General features: G+C 36.1%; 1 protein-coding gene across 7 annotated transcripts in view; it reads left to right on the top strand.

The window, feature by feature from the left end:
* The window catches only part of LOC124159306 (protein phosphatase 1 regulatory subunit 12C), a 206155-nt gene that overhangs the window by 91310 nt on the left and 90312 nt on the right, over positions 1-24533 (top strand). For 6 of the 7 annotated variants that reach the window (XR_006864940.1, XR_006864944.1, XR_006864943.1 and 3 more), the window contains 5 exons: positions 1651-1885; positions 5432-5518; positions 13074-13293; positions 14783-14892; positions 19943-20011. Coding sequence is in view for 1 of the 7 variants with exons in the window: in XM_046535037.1 (XP_046390993.1) it covers positions 1651-1885; positions 5432-5518; positions 13074-13293; positions 14783-14892; positions 19943-20011 (721 nt within the window). In the remaining 6 variants the exon portion in view is untranslated. The remainder of the gene's footprint in view (positions 1-1650; positions 1886-5431; positions 5519-13073; positions 13294-14782; positions 14893-19942; positions 20012-24533) is intronic. The other variant, XR_006864941.1, reaches the window with a different exon arrangement.

The following is a 24533-nucleotide window of genomic DNA, read 5'->3' as shown; positions in this document are numbered from 1 at the left end:
AAAAATGTTTCTCTTCTGTAAATATTTATTTTCATATTGTAGCCTACGTACCATGTGCTCGTTTTACGTGAAAGTGGAAATATTGCTTATATCTAATCCAGCCAACTTAAAAGTAAACGATCCTTGAGTAACAAAAGGCAAAAAAAAAAGTGTAAGACCTCCCACAGTGACCATAACAGGCCTTTTTTGGGGGATATGGAGGGGCAGAGCTCCCCCAGCGAGCAAAAGTGAGTAGATCCATGAAGGTGACTGTTGATTGTAGTTGACAACTTATGAGGGAGGAAAATGAATTTATTAAAAAATTATTCAATAATTTAGATTTAGTCAAAATTTCATTAATAGTTCCCAATTTCTATCATTTGGTTTTGGAAGTGGACCGACTGACATTTGATGATTATGTTAATTAGGCGGTGCCATTTTTTTCAATGAGTATAGTTTTCATGTTGAATTTTTTTAGTTGGCTTCTCTGCATGCCACTTCTTTGCAGTGGTGTTTACATTTTTTTTCTGACGTAGATTTAACAATTTAGTTTTAGAGTTTCATAGATTAGTATGGTTGCCAGTTAACCTATTTTGGTTAATACTTTGTAGGGCTTCCATTTCAGTTTATAACCCATGTCTAATATTAGCTAAACTTTGCGATTCTTATTGCTTTTATTGTAATATAAAATCTGCTAGCATGGATGTGGTCAGTTATAACATGTGGATATTCCTTTTCAGGGATTTATTAGGTTGGTTTTGATGTAACATAAATTTTCTTTTTTGATCTGATTTTAGGCCCTAAGATTGAATTTCAAGGTTTCCAAATTACAGAATACACCTCCTTGTTGTCTTCTGCTTAAGTGGTGTGAGTGGATCATGTTACTCGGAATGTATTGTTCCAAAATATTTCATATGTTCATGACAATTCAATCAGTAAAGGGAATATTAATTACTCATTTTTGGGGACGAGAGTTTCGGGTGCATCCCAGCTCCCATCTTCGGGTTCAAAGTCGACCATTTAGAACAAGTCCATTTAGTTTTCTCCTGTTGTAATGAAACTATCGAAGACCTATTAATTTTGCATTCCTAAATTATAGTTCACATGTGTGATTCCACATTTTTTGCATGGTTTTGGACATTTGAGTTTCTGTAAATATTGAAGCCTCTGAAATGCCTTATATTGAAAATATTTAGTGCTAAAATGAACACAGTTTTTTTATTTATATGGAAGTGAAAGATAATTGGATTGCATGGAAGTTGTATTTACTGATAATTTAACAGAGGCTCCCATGAATGGATGTAATTGGATTTGCTTTCTATATCATCTCTAATAGTGTGCAATTTTGGCGTAATTCAACTTTATTTTATTGACGGTTTTCTACAAATTTTTTTGTTGTGTTTGTTAAGCATATCTGTTTTAGTTTAAGAGCTTTTGTGATGAATTTGCTGTGTGTTTTGAACAATGAGGATACTTAAGAGGGAAGTGGAAGTAAATATTAAGTTGTGTTTTACCATTGCTAATTCGAAAGTGCCACTTCAAGCTTTGATTGGCTCTTTTTTTATTTGTTAGTTCAACTGCTTGATGTATGGTGAGTGTTGATCATTTGTTACTGTGTACTCCAGAAGAATTTATATTTTTATTTTTGACTCTCTCTTCCTATTACCATAGATCCTTTGTGCCACCTGTGCGGGATGAAGAATCTGAGACACAGCGCAAAGCGCACGCCAAGCGTGTTAGAGAGACAAGGCGGTCAACACAGGGGGTTACACTTGAGGAGTTGAAGTCTGCCGAGCAGTTAGTACGGAAGCAACAGCAGCAGCAGGCTCAGCAGTTGAATGATACCTCTGCAACCCCTCAAAATAACCAGTCTAACCAGTCTGAAACTCCTGCGACTCAGCCACAGGTGTGTGAAAGTTAATCATTTGTTTTAATTACATACAATATCTTTTTTGAGTCAAATTTATGATTGCTTGCTAGGCTCACTTTTTGCCTTGTTATTTTTTCTTGGTGATATCATTTAGTTAGATATGAATTCTCTGACTTAGCAATTGATTCCTGAGCCTCAAGAGAGTTATATATATATGTGATCATACTTCACTTTGATTTATAGAATAAATAGAAGCACATCAGTTTTTTGGAGGTATAGGAATATGGTGTTACTCAACTAGGAATGATTTATGTCACTTCAGTTCATTTGTGAACAGGTCATAAACTTCCAAGAAAAGATCTCAACCCATATCATACCTGTATATTTTCCTGGTGAAACACCTGGAATATAATTAGTTTAATGTCGTTGGAAATGTCCAGCATTAATTATTGATAGTAACAATATAAACCCATGAACACTTAGTGAGCATTTTCTCCATAAAATTGTGAAATGGGTGTAATAGGGAAATGCAATAAGGAGATGAAGTTAAAATGTAAGTTAAATCTATTTTGATGGTTTTCCATCATTTTAGTTTAGATTTCAATAGCCATAATAGCCTATGACTTCACAGACATAAGGTTTCTTTTATTTTTAAATAACATTTTAATTTTCTGATAATTTAATTTTAATTGAAAATACTGTAAAGCATCATAGTGTTTTTTGTGTTTGCATAAATAGGTCAATTTAGTGGGTTTTCCATATTGATTCAGCATTGGAACTTTCCATTTCCAAATTTGATATAATTAGTCCTCTTTTAGTTAAGTCTTACATTTTTGAGTACCGCAATTCATGTAGTCCACGTCTGAAATATGTCATGTTTGCTTATTCTATTGATTAAACATCAGGCCTTTCCATCCCCTTGTATTGCACGGCATGATTTTTAAGTGAATACAATTTTTTAATCCCAATCCAATAGTACTGAATCCCCCTATCTTTGAACACTTCATGGCATTTGTTTGGTATTTCATACATCATTGCTGGACTCTGTGTTGCTTTGATTCTTGTTGTTTGTATAGGTCTCCCAAAGTATAACATTTAATCGAAATTATATGCAGTTGGCTCTGGCATTCAGTGGCCTTATAGTTAATTTTTTTAGTGGTTCTAAACATTGTATTTTTTGCTGTGATAATTATGAGATTACAGAAGATTTGGTCTCCAAGGGTATTGAGAAGCCATCACTTTTACAACTACTGAGTAATTTTATGCCATGAGTAATTTGGCTGATGTATTTAAATGTAGGTGGTTTTTATTTTATTGTGTTTGAAATTCTTGGAAGTGAGAAATTGCTTGAGGGTACATTATATTCCCTGTAGAATATTTTGCATTACAAGGGGTAGCAGCGACAAAATCTGCTAAGGTGGACATCAAGCAATGGCATGGTAGTGCGTAAGGACAAAAAATAATACTGTCGAGAGAAATCGTACCCTTATTTCTTAAATGCTTGTCTTTGAATAAATATTTTTTTTTCTTTTTATCAACCATAAAAGAAAGATGAAACACTGAATGCTTTGGGGAGCATAGGCAACTAAATATAAATAATTAAAAAGGTTTTCATTTTGCATCGGTCAGTTTTTATTATTGCATACCTTTCTCTAATTTAAATTCTCTTATACGATAATTGAATAATAATAATATGCAGCCATGTTATTTTTTTAATATGCATTGTTTCATTTCTTTTAATACTTGGCAATCAGGTATTACATTAGCCTTGATCAGGGCAAGTGTCATTAGTCAACTACTGTCGACTAGTATTTTTAAATCAGTTTATTTTCATGTTTATGGATATAATTTGGTGAGACCTGTTGCTGGTTAGTTGTGAGAATGCTTATATTAATTACAGTTCAACTCTTTCAGAGTGCTATGTTTAGGTTCCTTAAATAAATCTAATAAATTAAATCAATTTACTCAAGTCAATCTTTGGCCTGCTCGTATGTTTTCATCACACTAAAAGAGTTGAATCTGGGAAAAGAATAATCTGCATGCTATTGGTATATGGTTTTGCTTAAACTAATAATATTAAGGTGTTTGGATTATCACTACAATCCCGTAACTGAAACTTTTTTTTTAAAGCCAATGGCATTTGTGGTTTGTTTTGGCATCATTCCTATCCCATTACTGATAATTATTGTGGTATGAAGAAAAATTCAGTTTAATTCAGTAAAATTCAGTAGTTTTTACAAAGTGAGAAAATATTAAATTATTTCTCTGTTCTCCTCCTCAAAAATTCTTATTAAGCTACATTTTAGACCATGGAATTGGTTTAGAAGTAGAATTCTAAGGTCATTGTCTGCATTGCAATATCAGGCCATTTTTGTCAGCAATATTTCCTGGTTGTTAGAATTCATAGGGTGGGAATCAGAATTTTTTTTCTTAGGAATAGAGGTTATTGACTGATCCTATAGTTGAAACTATTATTGATATCATTTGAAGGATTATTATAATTGATATTACTCTGAGGATAAATATTCCCTTTTTCTTTTTGTGAAGTTATTTTTTTTATTATATTTGGCTTGAGGATGTTTTCCAATTTTTGCTGATATGTTTTCAGCCATAGACCAAAGCTTTATGAACTCGGTAATTATTTTTAAATATGCTATTTGACTACTTTTTTACCACAGATGGAAAAATTTGTGGAGTGGATGGTTTTAGTATTTATTTAGCAAACATTATCACGTCATGGTGAGAAGCATTATAAATATTAGTGACAGAGTGAGACAAAATACATGAATGATGGTATATGAATTCTGATAATCATTGTGCAAGATCAAAGTTTACTAAATTTACTCTGATACACATTCAGTTAAGTTGGCTATCGCATCGATATTTCACTAACTTGTTGACTGCATTTATTTTTTGTTTGAATACTCTGTATTCTTTGATGTGAATTCATAAAGCGGGAATATTGGTATACTGGGATCCGTGGTAGCTTGACTTCTTCCATGGTGTCAATTTAGTTGCTCCATATTCTTTCAATATGATCAAAACTGTGATAAGAATTCATATCATCGTGTATGAAAATTCATAGCAGTGAGATTTTTCTTTTTTCTCTTGACCTCTTCCCTTGTCCATTTACCCAATCCTGTGCACCATATTGGAAACTTATTGCTGAATTCTATTCTTTGAATTCATTTTTGTAATTTTTCTTCGTGCCATTTCTTGTTCATTTCTTCCCATTTCTCCTGCTCTTCCTAAAATACGTGTGTGACCATGTTTCACATGGTTTTCTTACTCTCGTAACTTGCACTGTGTTCTGGTGTGGGGTTCTTTGGTTAAATCAATTTCATACAAATAAAACTTATGCGTTGTTTTTACCTGCACTATCCTCTTGCTTTGCTTGTTTGTGCTCCTCTGAATCCACATCTCATTTGTTGTCTTGCCTGCGTGTAATTCCTGTATCAGCACCATGTACAGGCTGTCATCCCGTCCCCACCTCACTCCCCCACCAATTCTGTGGCCGTTAGCGCCACCATTACCACTGAGCTTCCCTTTTCGTCCAATTCCTCTTGCCCATCGTCCATGCAGGAGGGAGATGCAGGAACAACTGCGGGTCCTCAGGCGGAGAGGAGGCCGTCATGGAGGCTGCGTGTTGACAATGGAGACAGGAACAAGGTAATGGGCAGCAGTGAGGTTCTGCTCTATTGCATCTCGAAATTCTCCAGCCTGGAGCCAGCATTCGTGTCTTGGATTCTTCGCAGATTTTGTTGTTGTTGCTATCATCACCTTCCCTTGCATTGTGTTTACTTCATTCTGCATTGAAACCCTTTCACCCTTTTGCTCTGTGATGTTCAGTATCTCATTTTGTGTGATCGTCTTGTTAACTGTAGATTAGTAACATACTGATGGACTTCCAAGAAAGTGCAGTGAACCATCACAGTACATTTCTCAAAAAATAAAGTTTATTGTATTTAGTATTTTATATGTATCCACAGTTCCCATTCTGAATAAGGTACATACCTAAACGAAGCGTAGAGGATGGAGAGAGATCCATACTGTGAGGGTTAATTTCATTACCATTGTGAAAATTCTTCCTGTGAATTATGTCGTGTTAAAGCATAAATAAGAAAATCTTCCATTTTTTTTAGAATTTGTGTGTCACTGTCTCATTCGTGCTTTATAGTTGTTTCATCCCAATTATGTATTGTTGTCAAATTTAGAAATTCACAGAAACTGTTTTGATTCTTGGAAATGCTTGTCTTGATTGCACTTAGAAGGAGTGACCAATGAAAATTCATTCAATGTGATATATTTGGTGACCTTTGTTGCTGCAAACCTTGGATTTTTCAGTTAGTGGCATAATTTTCTCTTACCCCTTCTAATTTGAGTATGTAATCTTATGCATGTGATTTATTGCTCGTGGAGTGAGTTTTTAGACTTTAATTTTGCTAGCTTTTTTGGTACAATGATTTTGTTTTTAATGATAGAATAAACTGTGGTAATGATTAGTTCAATTGGTATTTTATAACTTTAAAATGGTTGTGGGTTACATGTTTGACCTTTTTAACTGTCAAATTAACAGAGAAAATAACTTGCTTGGAATGGTATTAGCATGTGAAAAAGTTGGTTGGAACTACTATTGTTCTTTATTATTAAGGTGGCTCATGTATATTGCACTCATTACGCTTTTTTGCTTATTATACTTTAGCTACAAGAATCGTTTGTAACTTATTTCATTTCCTCATGCACTGAAAATAGCATGCATTTATATTTCAAAAGGCTATTGCACAACCACCATTTTTTACTCAATGCTTACCTTTGTGTTCCTCCTATCTTTGTCATGGATTTGTGAAAGGGTTATTTGCTAATTGTTTGAATTTCCTTTTTTGAATTGTTACTTTTTTGTCATAGTATTACTCTATAACTGGAAAGTGTTTTTATGTTTACTTTTTCATTTTTAATAGATTTATTAATTATGCTAATAGTGATATAATGGTCAGTTTTTCGTACGAGGTGCTTTTGTCTGAGTTATTAGCGGATTTTTTTCTTATTTGGTCTGTCCTTCATTCAGAAGGAATTTCTTATATGTCCTCCACTTAAAGATTGTTTCAAGTGTTTGTTCATTCATTTTCACGGAAGTATCAAGTTTAAGAATTTTAGTGTGCTATACTATGAAACAATGAAAGAAAAAATAGCATCTCTAATCATTAGATTTCCAACTATAAATAGTGAAGTTAATATTTGGTTATAGTATGGAAGGTTATCTTATGCTCCAAGTTACTGGAGCATCATTTTTTTTTGCAATAAGGTTAATGATTGATGGTAGATGATTTAATCTGTTTATGTTTTCTTTGTACCTCATTATTAATAGGAGAAATTATAGCCTTTGCCATAGTTATGGCTGGGCACCGAAGTTTCTGTGGCCTAGTCCGAAAATGTTGGCTTTATACCCCATAGGTGCATGTTCAAATCCCTAAGGTATCAGTGATTTTTCATAGACTGCCCAATCCATGGGTGTTTTGTGGAGGGCACTATAAATACAGCACTGCATCCATGAGATAAGGTGTTTAGTTATGGTCTTCTCAACTTACGTACTTGTACTGAATTTAATTTTTAGCAGCATAGTACTTGTATTTTAAAAATTAATTTGGCTCATTGATTGCTTTGAAGAAGCATACATGGAAGTAATTGTGTGGCAAAGTTGCAGGTACAGCGGGCCTAGAATTAATCAAGCTTTTTACAATTTTTCTGCAGTTAGTGATTTCATCTATTTAATGGATATGGTATGCCTCATTGGCCTTTTTAATTAATAAAATTTGGTGACCCCTCCAAAATTATTTATCCCTACTGCAGACAGAGTTAGGAGTTATAGAAGTAATTAAGGTTTCAAGTGTTTTCGTAACTAGTTTGATGCAGTGGATGCATTACTCAGAGATTTATCTTTATAAGAAGACATTTTTGTCTTCCCTTTTTTATGTGGTAATTATGAGGATGGGTTCCCAGTAACTTGGAACTTGTGTAAAAAATTGTTATCAAACAAATTGTTTTCAATTTAAAGTTTAGGAAATGTGTTTTTTTTTGTATATTCATTCTTCATAATTGTACCTTGTCAAGCATTGGACACCTACTAAAAGTTAATAGAAAAACTTTCTTGAAGAGTGGAAACTTTGTTCTGATGAAAATACGAACAAATGCTTATCTAATAAAAAATGGATATGGTAGAAACATTATGAGGATGCATCAGTTCTGTTGAACCAAAAAAAATGGCAATAGGTTGCCATACCTTTGGTATAATGACAAAATTTTCCGATTTTGAAATTAAGTATTGAAAATGATGATGATATTTTTCTCATGAAATAATAATTTTCATTGTATAATGATTGGTACACTGTTGTTTAAGGAAGGTTTTGATGGATTAATTTACTAGTGATATTAAGTTCACATTGGAAAATTGTGATACCATGGAAATATTTGTATTGAGAATAGAGTATTGAAATTTTTATATATGCCCATCCCTACTTATTACTCGAGGTTAACCTTGCCATGCTGAATGATAGAATAACATCTGTGGTATCAATTAATTTTTAATATCTAATGAATGACAAAAATTGCTGAATGCATAATGCATTTATTCCTTACGGTATCAAAGGGGATCATAAATGGAATAGTTATTCAATTAAACTTATATTATTACTATTTTAATGTCAATCAGTTGTTGCATTTGTCAGTATTATATTTTAGGTGTTTAGTTGTTAACATGTTGCGGGCCGGGTATTTAATTCCAATCTCATCGGGTAGGACCAGGCATTTAAAGGAGCTTTAACCTAAATGACACTGATACACAAAAACCCTCGTAGAATGTTTACTTTTTAACGTATTTTAATAAAATTTGAATCATTTTACTAACCAGAGGTGTTAGTACTTAGTTTATGTATGGTATTTGGTGAAACATTCTCCTTTGTGCAGGGGAACCTTGCAGAATCCACAGACATACCGAGTTTCCTTCCTAACTTTATAAGCAGAACAAGCTCGACACATCCGCAGTGGATATTTCTTCCCATACTCCACTATCTTCTCTAGAGTGTGTTTCATCATTCCCCCTGCTAGCCTTGCCGGGTTATCATGCTGAGGCGCTCGCTGAGTCGGCCTTTCTATCTCGTCGTCTGTGTCATCATCGCTGGAAGACGCACTTCCTCCCTCCTCACATTTAGCCCAGCCCTTGGCTACTTCTGAAGCAAATTTTTTGAAGGTCAAATGGGTAGAAGTGTTCAACGTTTTGTATCCCACAAAAGAATTAAATAGGGTACAGTTTATCAACTACAACACCACTTTTTTTTTGTCCACTTCATAGTTTTTCTTAGTACTGAAAAGTAAGGCAAGTACATATCAGCTTTATCTACTCCTCCCATGTACTTATTGTACTCCAAAATACAAATTGGTTTTTTCTGTATCTGTCCCGTCCATTTGTTTCGCTTTCCTTCGCCCATACTCGAGTTGTGGATTGTGGAAATCATCCTCACCTTCCTCTTGTCCTTCCACGCAAGTAGCAGAAATTCCCCCCGTCTACAGAATGTGTAGTCACCTTACTTCATACTTTTTATTTCATGCCTAAATTCAGTGGGAGGCCCCCTGTTGGCACGGATGGTCCCACAAACTCAAGTTTTTTTCGCTAGAAGATTTTCAGCTATTTGTACGCTATTGTGATAATTATCTTGGAACACATGATGCCAACGTTGTAAATACAGATCTAAAAGGGTCAATATGGTTTCCTCTTAATTTTTTTCCTTCAGCTGCGTATATTTCTGTGTTGCAAATATAACCACTTTCACTCTCACACACCATTCGGACCAATAATTCTTAGTTCACCAATTTCCCTGGATTGTATGTTCTAAATCTCTATCTTCCCCCCCAAGGTATTACTCCTTCGTCTAGGGAGGGATCACATTTAGGCATATACACAGTTTTAAATTTTTCTAATAAATATGATAGTATTGGTCTAATTTCATGTAGCCTATCAGAAGATTCTGAATTTGATTCGTTATCAATGAAATGCCAAGAATTCCAAATTTGTTCAAATCTGTTCCTGCAGAGCAAATTACTAAAAATGGGTGTATTGACTAATTCATCAGTGCTTCAATATTCCTTGATTGAATATTTCCTCACTTTTCCCATCATTATTATAATTCCCAGGAAAACTTTCATCTCTCCCACCGTTACATTTTTCCACTTCCTAGTTTTCTGCAAAGACTTGTATCTGCCTTCATTCGGCATTCAATATCAATTGGTCTCATTACACATCTTTTCAAGAAGATCGTACCCAAAAAACATTTTTGCCACTTCTAAAACACATACACAATTATCAGGGGCATTGATGATTCCAGCCATTCCCTGAAAATCTTCCAACTTCTTGGAAGGCCAATTTTATTCCATGTCACTGAGGTGTCTTTCACTAAGCTACCATCACTATCACTTGCATGCGAGTCACTATCATAAATGTAAACTAACTGTGCAGCTTGTCTTTTAGGTTGTCTTCCACCAATATCAAAACTAAATACACTATCTGAGCTCTCACACTCGTCTACACAACCATATATATATATATATATCCTTCTCCGTCATTCCACGAGCACCACCACTAGTTGACGCCATTACTATACATAAGGTGTTATTGTTATTGAGTAATTTTTCTGTGGACTAGATATGTAGGAATTATTGCTGGAAATTAATGAAATTTACGTAGGCTACCTATGCATGCACTTTCATATGGTAAACGCACACCAACTTTCATTCAAGGGAATGATTTGTCACTAAACCACGTGACTTCAGATTTCTAACAAAGAGAGTAAAGAACACAAGAACGTCCCAAAGGAGACTAATATGCATTCTAAGCAAAGGGAAACATTAAAGACTAACGAAGATAAGTGTTGTGGCCATCTGGTCCTTTTCTATCAAGGACTGAAAGATAGGGTCCCGCTGAAATGACCCTCATATTCCTTGGGCCTCGAGACTTGTTGATGTGTTTATATTGAGCGCTGAAGATAGGATGTCTTGTGAGAATCCAGACCATGTCGCGCGTGAAGGACAGCCGAATGCACCCAGAGGTGAAATATGCATTATTCACTTTGCGCCATACATTGTTATGTATGGCGCGAAGTAGGCAATGAGAGAATTACTGACAATAGATTTTGTTAGAGCCAATTGAAAAGGACCGAAGAAATCGGGCCAAAATCATTCCATATCATCTAAAATATAATAATTCGTAATTTCAAAACATTATAGAATTTATGGATCCAGATCCGGATATATGTATCCGGCGGTGGTGCTAATACAGATTTTCCCACTGTGTGTGAAAAATGTTTTAGTATGTTCGAAGATTTTCGCGGCGTTGGTTAGATGATCTTTCCATTCTATTCGGGTTTTTTCACTGCGTTTGTTGTTATTTTAAAGACAACAAACGCGGTGAAAAAACCCGAATTGAATGGAAAAATGTTTTAGTCTTGACAGAAAGAGAATTGCAGGAAAAACTATTTTCCCAAATTGTCTGTATTCCGATCAGAAAATTTCTCCCTTTTATCTACATAGGCATGAAGTGTACATTTCAATATGGGTAAAAACTTAGTAGATCAATTAAAGCTCACCAAAAGTAATTGTTTACAAGTAAAGTGTGAAATAAATGTGGAAGAGATACCCAGCCTGCCTTCTGATCTGTTACACTTCGAAATGTTGGGGATGAATAATTATTTCTCATCGCCCGTCTCAGCATGCTGCAGGTTTTTGGATGCCATATCTTCTATAGGAAATCTGTGGAACTAAATGGGAATAAGATATTCTCTCGGGGAGAAAGTAATAGAAGTTGATAACCATTGTGGAAATAGTGTTGATTTTGAAAAATGTGTGAGTTTGCTTTAATCTTGTCGTGAGTTTATCTTGAATTCAATATATGTTTATATATTCATTCCTTAATGTACCTTTTAATTATACTTAACTTCTTTTCCTTGAAAATTTGCAAAATCTCATGACCCAAGGTTTCAAGAAAGTAAATTGTGAATGTATCTTTTATTCAAGGGAGTGTGTGACAATATTTTAAATATGAATATTTCATGTTGCTTGAAATTTTAGAATCCTTGGGGAGGTATTTAAATGGAGTTACTTGGTTAAATGAATTCACATGTAGTCATCTTTGGTACCACAAATGAGTTGAGTATTTTATGATGATGAAAATCTTTGGTTTCATTAGATAAGTAATAATTTTTAGCTTGTAAGCAATTCAATATGTATCCCATGTAACAAACTGCAAGCTTAATTGTTTGGAAAAAAAATAAATCTGAATCATCACTTTTAATCTAGTTAAACATGCAATAGCTCATTTTACTCATGTCATTTCCTATTTAATGCTTTGTATTATATAACATCATTTTTAATATTTCTCCTAATTCGTACTACGTTAGTGAAATGCTTTTGTGGCAGTGAAGTGCAGTGTCTTGTTCAAGTGTAGTTAATGGTGCTTCACAGAAGATCGCATTTATTTTTGTTCTTAGTTTCATAATTTTACATATAATCAATGGTTCTTAGTGGTATGCATCATCATTTAAATTAGAACTTACAGGAAAAAAATTATTTATTCTATGTTTAGTGGTAGGTGATTTACTCATTAATGGATTTTAATAGACTAGTAAATACTAATATTGTCACTAACAGTGTTAATGAAGGGGTAATATGCCACCTGAGCTCACTTTTATTCCACTATAAATTCAAGATTCTCATTTTGTGTTTTCATTTTAGCTCATTATAATGTGTGGACCTGAAAGTAGCCATACCTGCCTAAACAAATTTATCTGTGGTCATTTGAAATGCTATAAAATTGATTGTATATTCTGTGTCAATCAATATATTAAACATGGTAACAGCCTCCAGATTTACTTCGGCATAAGGTTATTGTTGAATTTCCTCCTGACAAACCTTCCTCATGTGTGACTTTATAATTATGGTACCTTGGAAGATTATTGCCCATTATATCTAATTATAGTCATTGTATTCTGTTATAGAAGTATTTTTAGCTCTTACTAATTGCCTCTGTTCTTTTTCCCTAAGTTTTTTTTAATTGCATGTCCAGTGTGAAATTAACCAATCGTGAAAGGAAATATTTTATGGAATGAATTTATGACTTTATAAACATTTGGATCTACCTCTGAACTCCATTTAACAAATATTATCTCTGTGACTCTTGCAGTTCCTCCTGGAAGATGCCCGGACACGAAGTGGTGGGGATGCCATTTCAACTACTAGTTCAACGTTGTCTTACATCAGAAGGCCAACTTCTACCCCATCTTCTACACAAAGTTCTAACACTCCATCATCCACTACCCGTCCTTCTTCAGTACCAATGGAGGCTGACACAACTGTCACGATAGCCCTTCGCCGACAATCAAAACCTCCTGACAATGATAAAGGTTTGTAAGATGAACTGCAAACTATGATATTTGAATGAATCAAAGACAAGGTTTTTCCCTCCCAACTCCATCTGAAAAGAGTTTACTATTAGGTGCAAAATCAATGGTAGGTTTCATGTTGCAGGTAGCATAAGCTGTTGCAGGTTGCATAATCTAAATCAATGACACCAGAGTTAGGCATCTGCTAGCTTTGCAATGAATTAACATTAAAAATAGCCGCTGCACAATATGAATTAAATTATTTTACATGCATATTTACAACAAAAACATTATTTGGCAGCAGATAAAGATTTGGATGGTACCAATAAGAAGTCCGGTGCACTTCCATCATGTCTGCAAGTTTGCCTGATTTACCCTGGGTTTGGCTTAGAAAAGCACCCTTTTTTGTCCCTGTGCTTCTTCTTGTGGCAAAGCAGTGATTTCATTTATATGATTTCAAAACCTTAACTTCGAATGACGATGAGTTAGATTTTGGCATACCGTAATTTTTCTCAGTGACAAAAGATTTCAGAAAATTGCATATCATCTTTCTCGTAGTTTTCTTGAAGCTAGAAACTTATATAAACACGAAGTTGTTTAAAATTGATTTTAAAATTAGCATCAGTTTTACTGTGTGTGTGCCTACCTTAAGTTATTCTGCTGTTAAATAAATTAGAACATCTCTATTGTAACAGGCTCAACTTTGTGGAGGTTCATTCTAATAAATAAAAGCGAACAAACTATGTATAAATCCACCAATTTATTTTGTGGTACTACTAGTTTCGACGCAGCGGCGTCATCATCAGGTACAAAGGCTACAAAGAAATAAACATCCTTATATATCATGTGGTATCGGGAGGAAGAAGGTAGGTGGAAGGGGTGGCTGGGAAATCTGAGGTGTGTGATTGGGCGTTGTGGGAGGGTGGTAGGAGTTGGAGAGGGGCGGGGTGTGGAAGACCGTTGATGGTGCAGAATGAATTGAGAGCCATCAAGTTAAACAGTGGTCCACTAAGCGATCAAAGCCGAGCATGAAACTTGAGTCTTATGTCCTCATAAATACTCTAGTTTCAGAAGGAGTTTGCCTTTAGTAGTTTCGGCATAGTAGCAGAAGAAAACCAAAAATTATAACTTAATAAATTTATGATGTTGTCTACTTCAATGGCAGGAGCTGGGAAATACAAAAAAACTAGGGATTATGATCCATAATTAAAAGGAAATGAATATGACTGTCAGTATAAATTGTGCTATTTGGGTGTGTTGGAGTGGTTCCAAAAGTTTCAGAAGTACTTCAAAGGTAGACATTTTAATTTTACTGAAACTAAAGGATCGTCATCCTTATCAAATAATATAATATGCCATTTTTTATGACATTTATAATGCCCTTTAGTGACCCATGTGATTTCCTTGTCAATGTTTTGTCCTGGTATTGATGAAACATACAAGCACCATAAAAGATGATGAATTAGTTCAAGTTTTTTGTTGAATTCTCTGTTATTTTCTATTTTTTCAGATCAAGATAAAGAAAATGACAGTCGGAATGCGCAAGCTACCCAAGCAGTCATTCAGAGGAGGAGAAGGCCAAAGAGGAGGTCCACTGGTGTTGTACATGTGGATATGGATGTAAGCTATAATTTTGTTTTTTTTCTGCTTTCTCTCTTATTCTGTTAGGTTATATTTGTCCACATTGTTATCTCATCTTTCTTTGGGACAATATGGATGTATTGTGCATTGGGAATGCCTTGAGTACCAAGCCAAGCTGCTGGGGTAATTTCATTTACCTCATATTCACTGAGAGACAGGTTCAGGTGTGTAAGAATAATTAATTTTTTCAGGAAAACTTGTCCCACATAAAAAATTCATAGAACTGACTGAAGATTTTATGCTGAGGTATTATGTTTTCCAATACACTGTGGAGTGAATGTAAGTTCACTTCTAACCTTCATAAGAAAGTGTTACTTAGGAATTTATAAATCTGCTGTTTTATATGTCCGCAAACTTTCTCTAAATGATGAAATCATTGGCATTTTGAATTTCTCATGAGAGACTAAAACATTTCCATACATTTAACCACGTCATGTATGAAATAGTTTTGTTTAACCAAAAAATACTCTTCATATAATTTTTTAATGTTTATATATTATGGAAATTGAGCGTAGATTTTCCAACGTTCAGCGTTCAACTGTCCGTAATTAGCCCATGAGGTTTTCACTCTCATTTTATTTTTTCAAATTTTTTAGTAAAATCTTACAGGAAATAGGCTAGAAATTTAATTGGATACTGCTGATCGGATCTCGACTAATTCAATTATATAATGTAGGTTTCTTTTGCTGTTTTAATTAGCTCGCACAATATCATATCACAAGTATAGTAAATTGGAGAGGAAGGAATATGGCCAGAATGATTCCCACAGGGTTCCCACTCAACCGTGAAAACCTTAAAACCGTGAATTAGCCGTGAATTTCCTCTACCGTGAAAAAACCGGGAAATAGCCGTGAATTTCGTCTTAAAACCTTAAAAATCTCTCAATCTTGATAATAATACCTTCCCAGAAATTTTCATCTTCGTTCGTAGCTAGCGCACTTCTATTTATTGTGGCGAGCATCGTCGCTTGCGGTCGCATGGGTCAGAAAAGCGTGGGAACGAATGTTGCCTGAAGAAAAAAACATCTATCCCCAGCGCAGGCCTTTTCTCTCCCCCTCCTGAAATATGACACCACTTCTCATCAGCTTGTTTACTTTCCTCAAATGGCTTGGTTTCCCCTCCCTCGGTCACTGCTTAGTCCCCCTTCCACCCAATTAGCCTTCCCACTGGCTGTAGCGACCACTTTCGAAAATAAATCTAGATGGCCATTGTGTCGAAAAATTTGAGCGTTTATTCAACACCCTCAATCCTATGACTGGAAGACCGCTAGCCTTGACAACCTGCCATGCGCTGTGGACACTACGCTCCCTGCGTTTGAACCGGGTGACAGCGAGCTTTCGGCGTGACGTTACTAATTCTCGCGCATTGCGGCCCTGAAAACGAGAGAAGATTTCCGCTTATGGCAACACAGCATTACACGATTGTCGCATGCGTCAACCTGGAACTTGCCAGTTTTACGTCGCAACCGGAAAGTTTGTGTGGAGTTATTTACTGTCGGTAGCGATCCAGTTCCTCCGCTTTGTGCTATCTAAGGTAATGCTGTTTGTTTGTGTCGTTAAAGCCTCAATGCCGTCGTGATATAAACTGCTACATAGTCTCACGAATACAAGGATCAAGAACTTTGCTATTTCCTTGATCCTTGTATTCGTGATATTATGGATTTCCACCAAGTTACGCCCTCTACGATTAAGTATGCTACATAGTCGTTCCATTTTTCCCAGAGCAATGGTAAGAAGGGAACATGATTTGCCTCTGATTAGAGAGATCGATTCAGTTTTGGTTTCAGAGTATTACGATAGCAGAGAAAAGAAGTCATTACACTGCCGCTTTCAAAAGAAAGTTATACGGTGGAACCTCGATCTATCGTTCCCGCATTGATCGTTCGCCGTTTCTGGTCCCAAATAAAGTTCCTTATAGACAATTTAATTTTTTCCCGCATCTATCGTTCCCCGAAGTATCGTTTCTCGCATTGATCGTTTGAAGATCGCGGTTCCGACGCAGAATTTTCCCGCATCCATCATTTGACGAAAATGAGACGAAATAAATACAAAGTGTCATTTATGGCTAATAACGACAAGCACGTAGTTGGAATCCTCCCCAAGAGATGGAACTACCATTGGGAGAAGCTCAGTGCCGTGGGAAAGTAACATTAGCGCATTTCCCAAGAACCTTTATCCCCCTCCATTCACCATTCGCCTCCCCCCTTCTGACGCTTTCCTCTTCTTCAAAATAAAAACAGGTCCCAACTCGCGCAGGGATCTTATTACGAAGACCTTAGCTTCGAAAAAAATATCGAGTTACACGAGAACAATAGAAACGTGTTTCGCGCTCCCCCCTCTTCTCACCAGCTGACCTTTTTCATCCTAACTGCTTCGAAGTTCCCAGTTTATGGAGGTCAACTGCTGCATGAATCACCTATTAGCCCAAAACGTGTCTAACAATGATATTCAGTAATTGCTATTATGCTTTTATTAGATTGAAATGTTAGTAATTTGCACGTTAAAAAAAACGAGACCACACATGACGTATTTTAAGCAAGGAAATAGATGGAAAAATACGATGGTGATTTTTGGCGAAACGCGATATCCTCGTAGCTGAGCTTACGGCAGTTAATTCGGCATTTTGTTCCGAAAACATGATACCAGGTTGTTATCAGTTATCAATTTACGAGCTATACTACTACTAGTAGTCTCACTTGTCAGAGTTACTGACGAAGGGATATCTTCTCAGGATTTTTGTTTCTCCCTACTAACAATCCGAATTCATCTGATCATCTGGTGCTACGCTAATTAGAAAAGAATGGGCATCTTTAGGGTAAAAAATTTCATGGCGCAGTCATATGGTCACGCTTCGCCCTCTGCAGTGTGCTCTGCGTACCCCCGTACGCGATAGCATCAGTTCCGAACTTCACCTCGTACGAGTGGTTCCCTACTTTCCGGGGTGGCTGGACTTCGAACCACCGAGTGTTTTCCATGTGGGTTTAATAAAGTCATTTTCACTAGTTTAATTTTAGTCGTCTTCCGACCATGGCCCCTCCGAAGAAACTATTGAGAAGTTTAAGAGATGGACTGAAAATAATTGAACATGAAGAAAAGAATCCGGGCTAGATGCGCGTGAATATTGCAGAGCGCCTTGGGTTGTCCGCTAGCACATGACGTTAGGGGTGGGGGTAGAGTGAGCTACCTGGAGAAAACAAGTAGAGATATGAAGGCGAAGATCCAGGTGGGCGTGCCGCTGACGATTAACGCAACATTGTTCACGCTTTACACACTACCTCAATTGTATTAAAAATATATTCATTAGACAGGAACAATTCAAGTAATTGACTATTTTTGGCCTTCGTGATCCATCTCACAACCAGTCACTGCACCGGCGAATGCGGTTGTTTTAGGCACAACATGCACATTGCTCTCGTGAATACGTGTACTGGAAATGGTGTTTGATGGATAAGAATTTTTACATCTGACTGAAATCCATAATAGCAGTGTAAATGCCGAGAGGAGAGCAAACATTCAGAATTTTGAAAGAGATATGGGTCGAATCAACAATATGACGTATGTGTCTTGATAAAGTACTACTATTCCTGTTATTATCTAAAATATTGTTTTGAAACCTTTAATGAATTTCTTAATCACTCGCCAAAATCCTGCGTTTCCTGGGACATAGGCAATCTAGCAAAAAAAATTAAGCATTGATCGTTTTTCCGCATTCATTTTATAATCGTATCGTTATTAATAAAGAAAAATTGTCCCCTAGTGGAGTTCCAAAAAAGGAGGGTAGTCTTAGAATCGTGTTCGTCTTAGATTCGTGCTAATACGATGTATGAAATTGTTTTTCGATTTATTATGTTCTATTAACAATTTTCATAAAATATTTTCCGCTGAATAAGAAAGAATCAATTTATTATATTCTATAAACAATTTAAATAAAATATTTTCCGTTAAATAAGAAATATTGGGGTGGGGGAAATTCGGTTACTGTGCAGTAATAACAACGTGCGCAAAAAACAATCTCTCAGCGAGGAATTAAAAAAGGACCTCGAGTGTCCGGACGGAAGAAGGTCTGAAGGGTATTTGGCGTCCGGGCAAGAGCGCGGTTGGGCTTGTCCTTTAGTCGGCCCTGAATTTTGCAAACGATAGATCACGTCATAACAGATATCACTTTTCATTGCGGCGTTAACATTCACGGCGTTTTTCGCGTACGTTAATTTTCTGTTGATATACGGCCAGTGATTTTCTTATTGTTGGCTTATTAACGGACCGTGAATTTAGCAAAATTGAGACCGTGAAAACCTTAAAAAAAACCGTGAAAACGTGAAAAATAACCGTGAAAACCTGGAAAAAGCCGTGAATTTCATTGTTCAGGTAGAGTGGGAACCCTGTTCCCAAGTGCTCCATTCAAACCTATCTTAATCAGAAGAATACTAATTATAATTAAATTGAAGTGAGTTATTATCTAAATTTAAATTTATAAATAATTTTTAATGATATGTGTGTCGTAGGTGGTGAGTCCCCTCATCTTCCTCTTCCTCACTTCCATAATCCTACCTATCTATTGTATGATTATAAATCAATTTCACCACAAACTGGTATTCTCCTTGAGAAAGTGGTGAGTGTCTGTTAGGATTAATTTATTGGTTAGAGACATTACAACGTTAGCACTGAAATATCCTGAGAAAATTTTCCCATTCTGAATAAGTGTGGCATTTAGAATTTTTGACATTTCAATTGTTAATCCGTATGGATTATGTGCATTATATTAAAAAAAGAGTATTTTATTTTCATTTACTCACTGTTCCAATCCGAAGGTTGGTTTGTATAGTGCGTGTGTTGCTCACCCCAGCCACAGGGAGTAGAGTGCCAAATTCTTATCTGACGACCTTGAACATTGAGGATTTTTGTTTTTAGATGTCCAAAGGCTTATTTTTGTTCATAAATTTACTAAAATGTCGAGTATTAAAATTATAACTTCAGTTAAATATTTGTTCATTTGCAGCTTCATAGGCTGACTCCTTTATTTATTCTTTTAGGAAATAGATCCTGATAGGCAAGAGTCTGCTGGTGATGGAGAGGACAATAGCAAATATAATAGTGAAGAGGTGAGTACTGCATTTTATGATTTTGCCTTTTCCAGTGAATGCAATTTTAGGGCATTTTTTGTCAAAGGTAAGTAGTTTTGTGCCTTAGGGAATTATTTAGACAGTTTATTTTTATAAGTATTTGATATTTTGGGTTGATTAGGATGATTTTTGATATAATGCCTTAGGAATATAATTTTAGGTTTTTTCCCGGCGAACAATTGCAGTGAAGTTTTCTCGGGTTTCACACCGGGTCAGGTCCTCCATTTCTCCTTCCAACGTTTCGATGAACAACTCGCCCATCGTCTTCAGGGATTCAGGAATCCAATACCAATTCCTCAAATTCTCGGGGTATATATACATAATTCTGAGGTTGAGGGCGGTTTAGCGTCTCCTGATTGGCTGCCAGTCCCCTCGTATTTTTAGGAGGTGGTCCCATATGTGGCTTAAATTATAGCCGCATTCTCTGTTGATGTTATTTCTGTTTTTCTGGATCTGAATAGATTCTTTTACTACGCGGTCCCAGTATCCATTAGATCGACTGAGCAGCTTTGCTTCTTCCCAGTGAATCATATGATTCTCTAGGATGCTGTGCTCAGCCACTGCCGATTTTTCCAGCTGTCCTAATCTTAGGTGTCTGAGATGCTCTTTCAATCTCGTCTTAATAGTGCGGCCCGCGGCCCTGAAGACGATGGGCGAGTTATTCATCAAAACGTTGGAAGGAGAAATGGAGGACCTGACCCGGTTTAATACCTTAGGAATAAATTTTCTGTGAAAAAATCTTAAGAATTGGATTGTATTCGTACTGGTGTCGAATTCTACAAGTTGCACCACTGAGCCGGCATTATCCAAACTGAATTTTTGTAGGGATTTATTTAGCCAATAAGATTTTGATCTTTGTAATTTCTCACTGTGATACAGGTTATTAGAATGTACTTCGTGCTTAGCAACAACCAATGTAATAGACTCACATTTGCCTCAATTAAACATGCAAAATTTTTTAAGCACCACTAAACAAGTCATTTTGTATGCAGTCATGTGCGAGAGTGTAAAGATTTAAAGCATATCTAGAAAGCAAGTACATTCTCATTTGAAGAAAAGAATGCTACAAATTTTTAAGAATCAAAATTCTATTGGCTCATGAAAGAACGTATCTTTAACTTGTTTTTCTACATTGCTTCCAAGTTTTTAAGACACTTGCCATAGTTTTTGGCCAACTTAATCTAGTCTTTCCTCATTCAACTACATCACCAATGATGGGTGGCATCATACCTATTATTTTCCTAACAAAACTATCATCTTTTTCTCTTTGTCATTCTTTGAAGTTTGTTCTTTACCAGCCCTGAACCAAATTGTGATGCTAAGGCTACATCTGTCTCTGTTCAGACATTGGAGTACCTGAAATGTTGCTCAAGGCAAAAAACTGTCAGTTGTACTGACAGAACAATCATCAAGCATTTACTGGAATGCTTTGAAGTTAAGTCCTCTCTGTGTGTTAAGGCGAGTAGTCCATGCCCTTATAGGGTTGTTTCAACCTGCCAGATGGCAGTGCTTGAGCATTTGTGCTGTGAATTTCTCAGAAATATCATTTTATTGCTAGTTAAAGCTGTAGCTGTTTATAAATTGCAATCCCTTCATTCAGCAATTGATTCACTATAGCTTTATCAGCCGTCAATCACATCGACGTTTTCATAGTCCAGTCCAAGATTATGGAGAATATCAACGGTCGTCTGACATCGATTTTATGATAGATGTACTAACTTTGCATTGAACTCTATAGAATCAAAAGTTGATATCATATTGATGGTTGAAGTCAAGAAATTGCTGATCTGGCCATCTGGAGAAAGTTCTCAATAATTACACTTCATTCAAATATCCACAGGGAAATCACACTACTTAGAAAGTCTTTTATTTAGTTTATTAATTGAAACGTGGAAGAGAAATTATTTGAGTCTGATACTATAGTTTTTGAACCTCAAAATGCACCATCCTTGCATTTGAATTTTGCTCTTTTTCCAATTTCAAATACATATAAGGTATTAGGTGATGAGGGATTTTGTAGGTACTCGAGTGACTTCAGCTGGTTTTTTTCTGTGGTACGTAGTGGCTAGCATTGAACTTCTTTGAATCCATTGGGTCTCTACTGTGATTTGTGAAATATTTCATTAACAGTGATTCGGGACATACTCAACCAATTTGTTTTGAACGAGCCTTTGCCCTACCTATTCCTCGTTGGTGTATCGGCCAACTCTGCTGCTCCCCCTCTCCGCTTCGACTTCAATCGCCGTGGCGACCGAGAAAGATGAAATTATTTTGGGGGTTGCGTGTGTGTGCGGGGAAGGGGGCGAGACGTGTGTCCCCGATACTCTCTTGGGTCCCGCTCAACCGTCATCTCCTTCCGTCCTGTTACAAATCCCATATCCTGCGTGCGGGGGTTTATATCGCTTCCGCCCCCCAACTTTATTTCTCCGCATCGTGCGCGAGAAGTCTTCTTTCTTCGCGGGGTGTTGAGAGGACGCCCCACTCCCTCCCGACCGGTCGTATTTTTGTCTTTTTTCGCGACGTATTACTCGTTTCAAACTTACGCTATCACTGAGAAATGTAAAGGCTATGTAAAGTAAACTCTTATTAGCATTTGGCTGTATTTCAAAAACATATTTTTTTTACTTTCGGGGAAAGACTGAAAATATTCAAGGTTTCAAAAATTTTCAAAGTTTAGTGACAGAAATTTTTTTATGCGGTCTATTCTTCATACCGTGATAATTTCAAGGTGTTAGCGGTAGTCATGGGCTTGTAATTTGTCAATAAATAAGACCGGTCATCCGCGAGTGATACGTTCCCTTAAGACGGCATGGGGACGCGGCACTCCCGCGCAAGCATCTTAAATTCCCAATGTATTGTTATGTCCTGCTTTATTACTTGTTTTAAACGTCCCTTTTCAAAAAGTTTGATCTATCAGATGCGATATGAAGATACCGTTCCATTCCAACCGTGATAGGTCTTTAGCGGTTACACTATACGGCTATTGTTCATACGATCCGCTTTAATGTTCTCACCAAATGCTCACTCGAAATCAATATGGAAACGCCGAAATGTGTCATGTGTCAATTGAAGTTTATAAATGAAATATGCTAAGGATGTTTCATTTTTGATACGCTATAAATAAGGAATATACACCACATCCTTTGCTAGATTGACCTGTATCGCGATATGAAAAATTGCCCAGAAAAAAAATACTGAGGTAAAATTTTCTTCTTGGTGATACAAGTAAATGTCCCGTAAGGTTTAATCAATATTCCCATAAAGTATCAACGTGATATCCAAAATTGTTTTACGAGAAAAAGTCAGGAATTCAAGAAAAAATACGACGAATCAAGCGGGAGTGATGCGTCCTTATGAAAAGAGTCTCTATCGTAAGTAATTCTCTTCTTGGCATTTCCATAGGAGTTTTGTTTTTGCCTTCGCACTGATGCCGATTAGAGTCCTTAACAGCACAAAAACTTTTGTTGTTCCTCAAGAGTAGAGCGAAATCGTAACAAAAGAGGGATGTCTGGTATAAGATTACCGTTAATTTATATTATTGTTTGCGGTGAAAGGTTTTCCATTTTGAGCTTTTTGATTTTGATATCGTGGCCGAGCGAGTTTGTAAAATCTGCTTTTGGATGGTAATGGTTGAATCATGTCAGTGAGTGTAATGCTCCTGGTAAACGATCATGAATATTAATTCCTTTTTTTTCATTCATTTTCTTTAGTGTCCTCGTATGAATCTTAGCAATGGAAAATCAAATGAAAAAATAGGCGAACTTTCATGCGACAAGCCTCCCTAGTGATACTTGAATAATTTTTTTTATGTGAACTGTATAGTTTAAATGTATTAAATTTTTATTTTTATGGATATAATTATTTATTTATAAAACAATAACCATCTTTTTATTCGTAATAAAAGCGCAATTGTCTCTTAGGCCGAATTAGAGCCGATACTGGGTCGAACATCGGATTGCCCTTCCTGTATCTCAACCATTTTATTGTGGATTTTAGCATTTATTACGGCATCATTCTATTTGAGAATAATTGTGAGTAACGAACTGGAAAAACCTTACCTCCTAAATTTCTTTCTAAAATCATTCTCAGCTAAATATTATGTGGCCATTGTTCATTCAGTATAAAATGGCTACGGAGACCGAGAACCTCGTCGTTAAAATGAAAATTCAAAGTAGTATTCTTTAATTTTTGCTTGGTAGGTTGTCCTTCGAGTTTTTAAATAGTCATGGAAAATTGTGAAGAAGTAGGAATAATTGAACTTAATGCGGTCGTTCGCTCGTCTGAAATCCATGGTGGTGCATTTTTCCCTCGTCCCTCTGATATAGGTTTTTTTGAAGGAATATTCATGGCAGTTTCCCCTTCGTCCGTTAAAAATTCGCGAAAACTCCTTCCGTGATACAACCTATAAATTTAGTTTTAATGAAGTAAGTTCTGGTTGAACTGGTTCTAGATCCTTTGAAGATGATCTTGGCTTTTGGAGAAAGAGGGATCAGCGGTCTAC

Source organism: Ischnura elegans, chromosome 5, assembly GCF_921293095.1.
Source record: "Ischnura elegans chromosome 5, ioIscEleg1.1, whole genome shotgun sequence".
NCBI classification, from domain to species: domain Eukaryota; kingdom Metazoa; phylum Arthropoda; class Insecta; order Odonata; family Coenagrionidae; genus Ischnura; species Ischnura elegans.
This window is presented reverse-complemented; position numbering and strand designations above follow the sequence as displayed.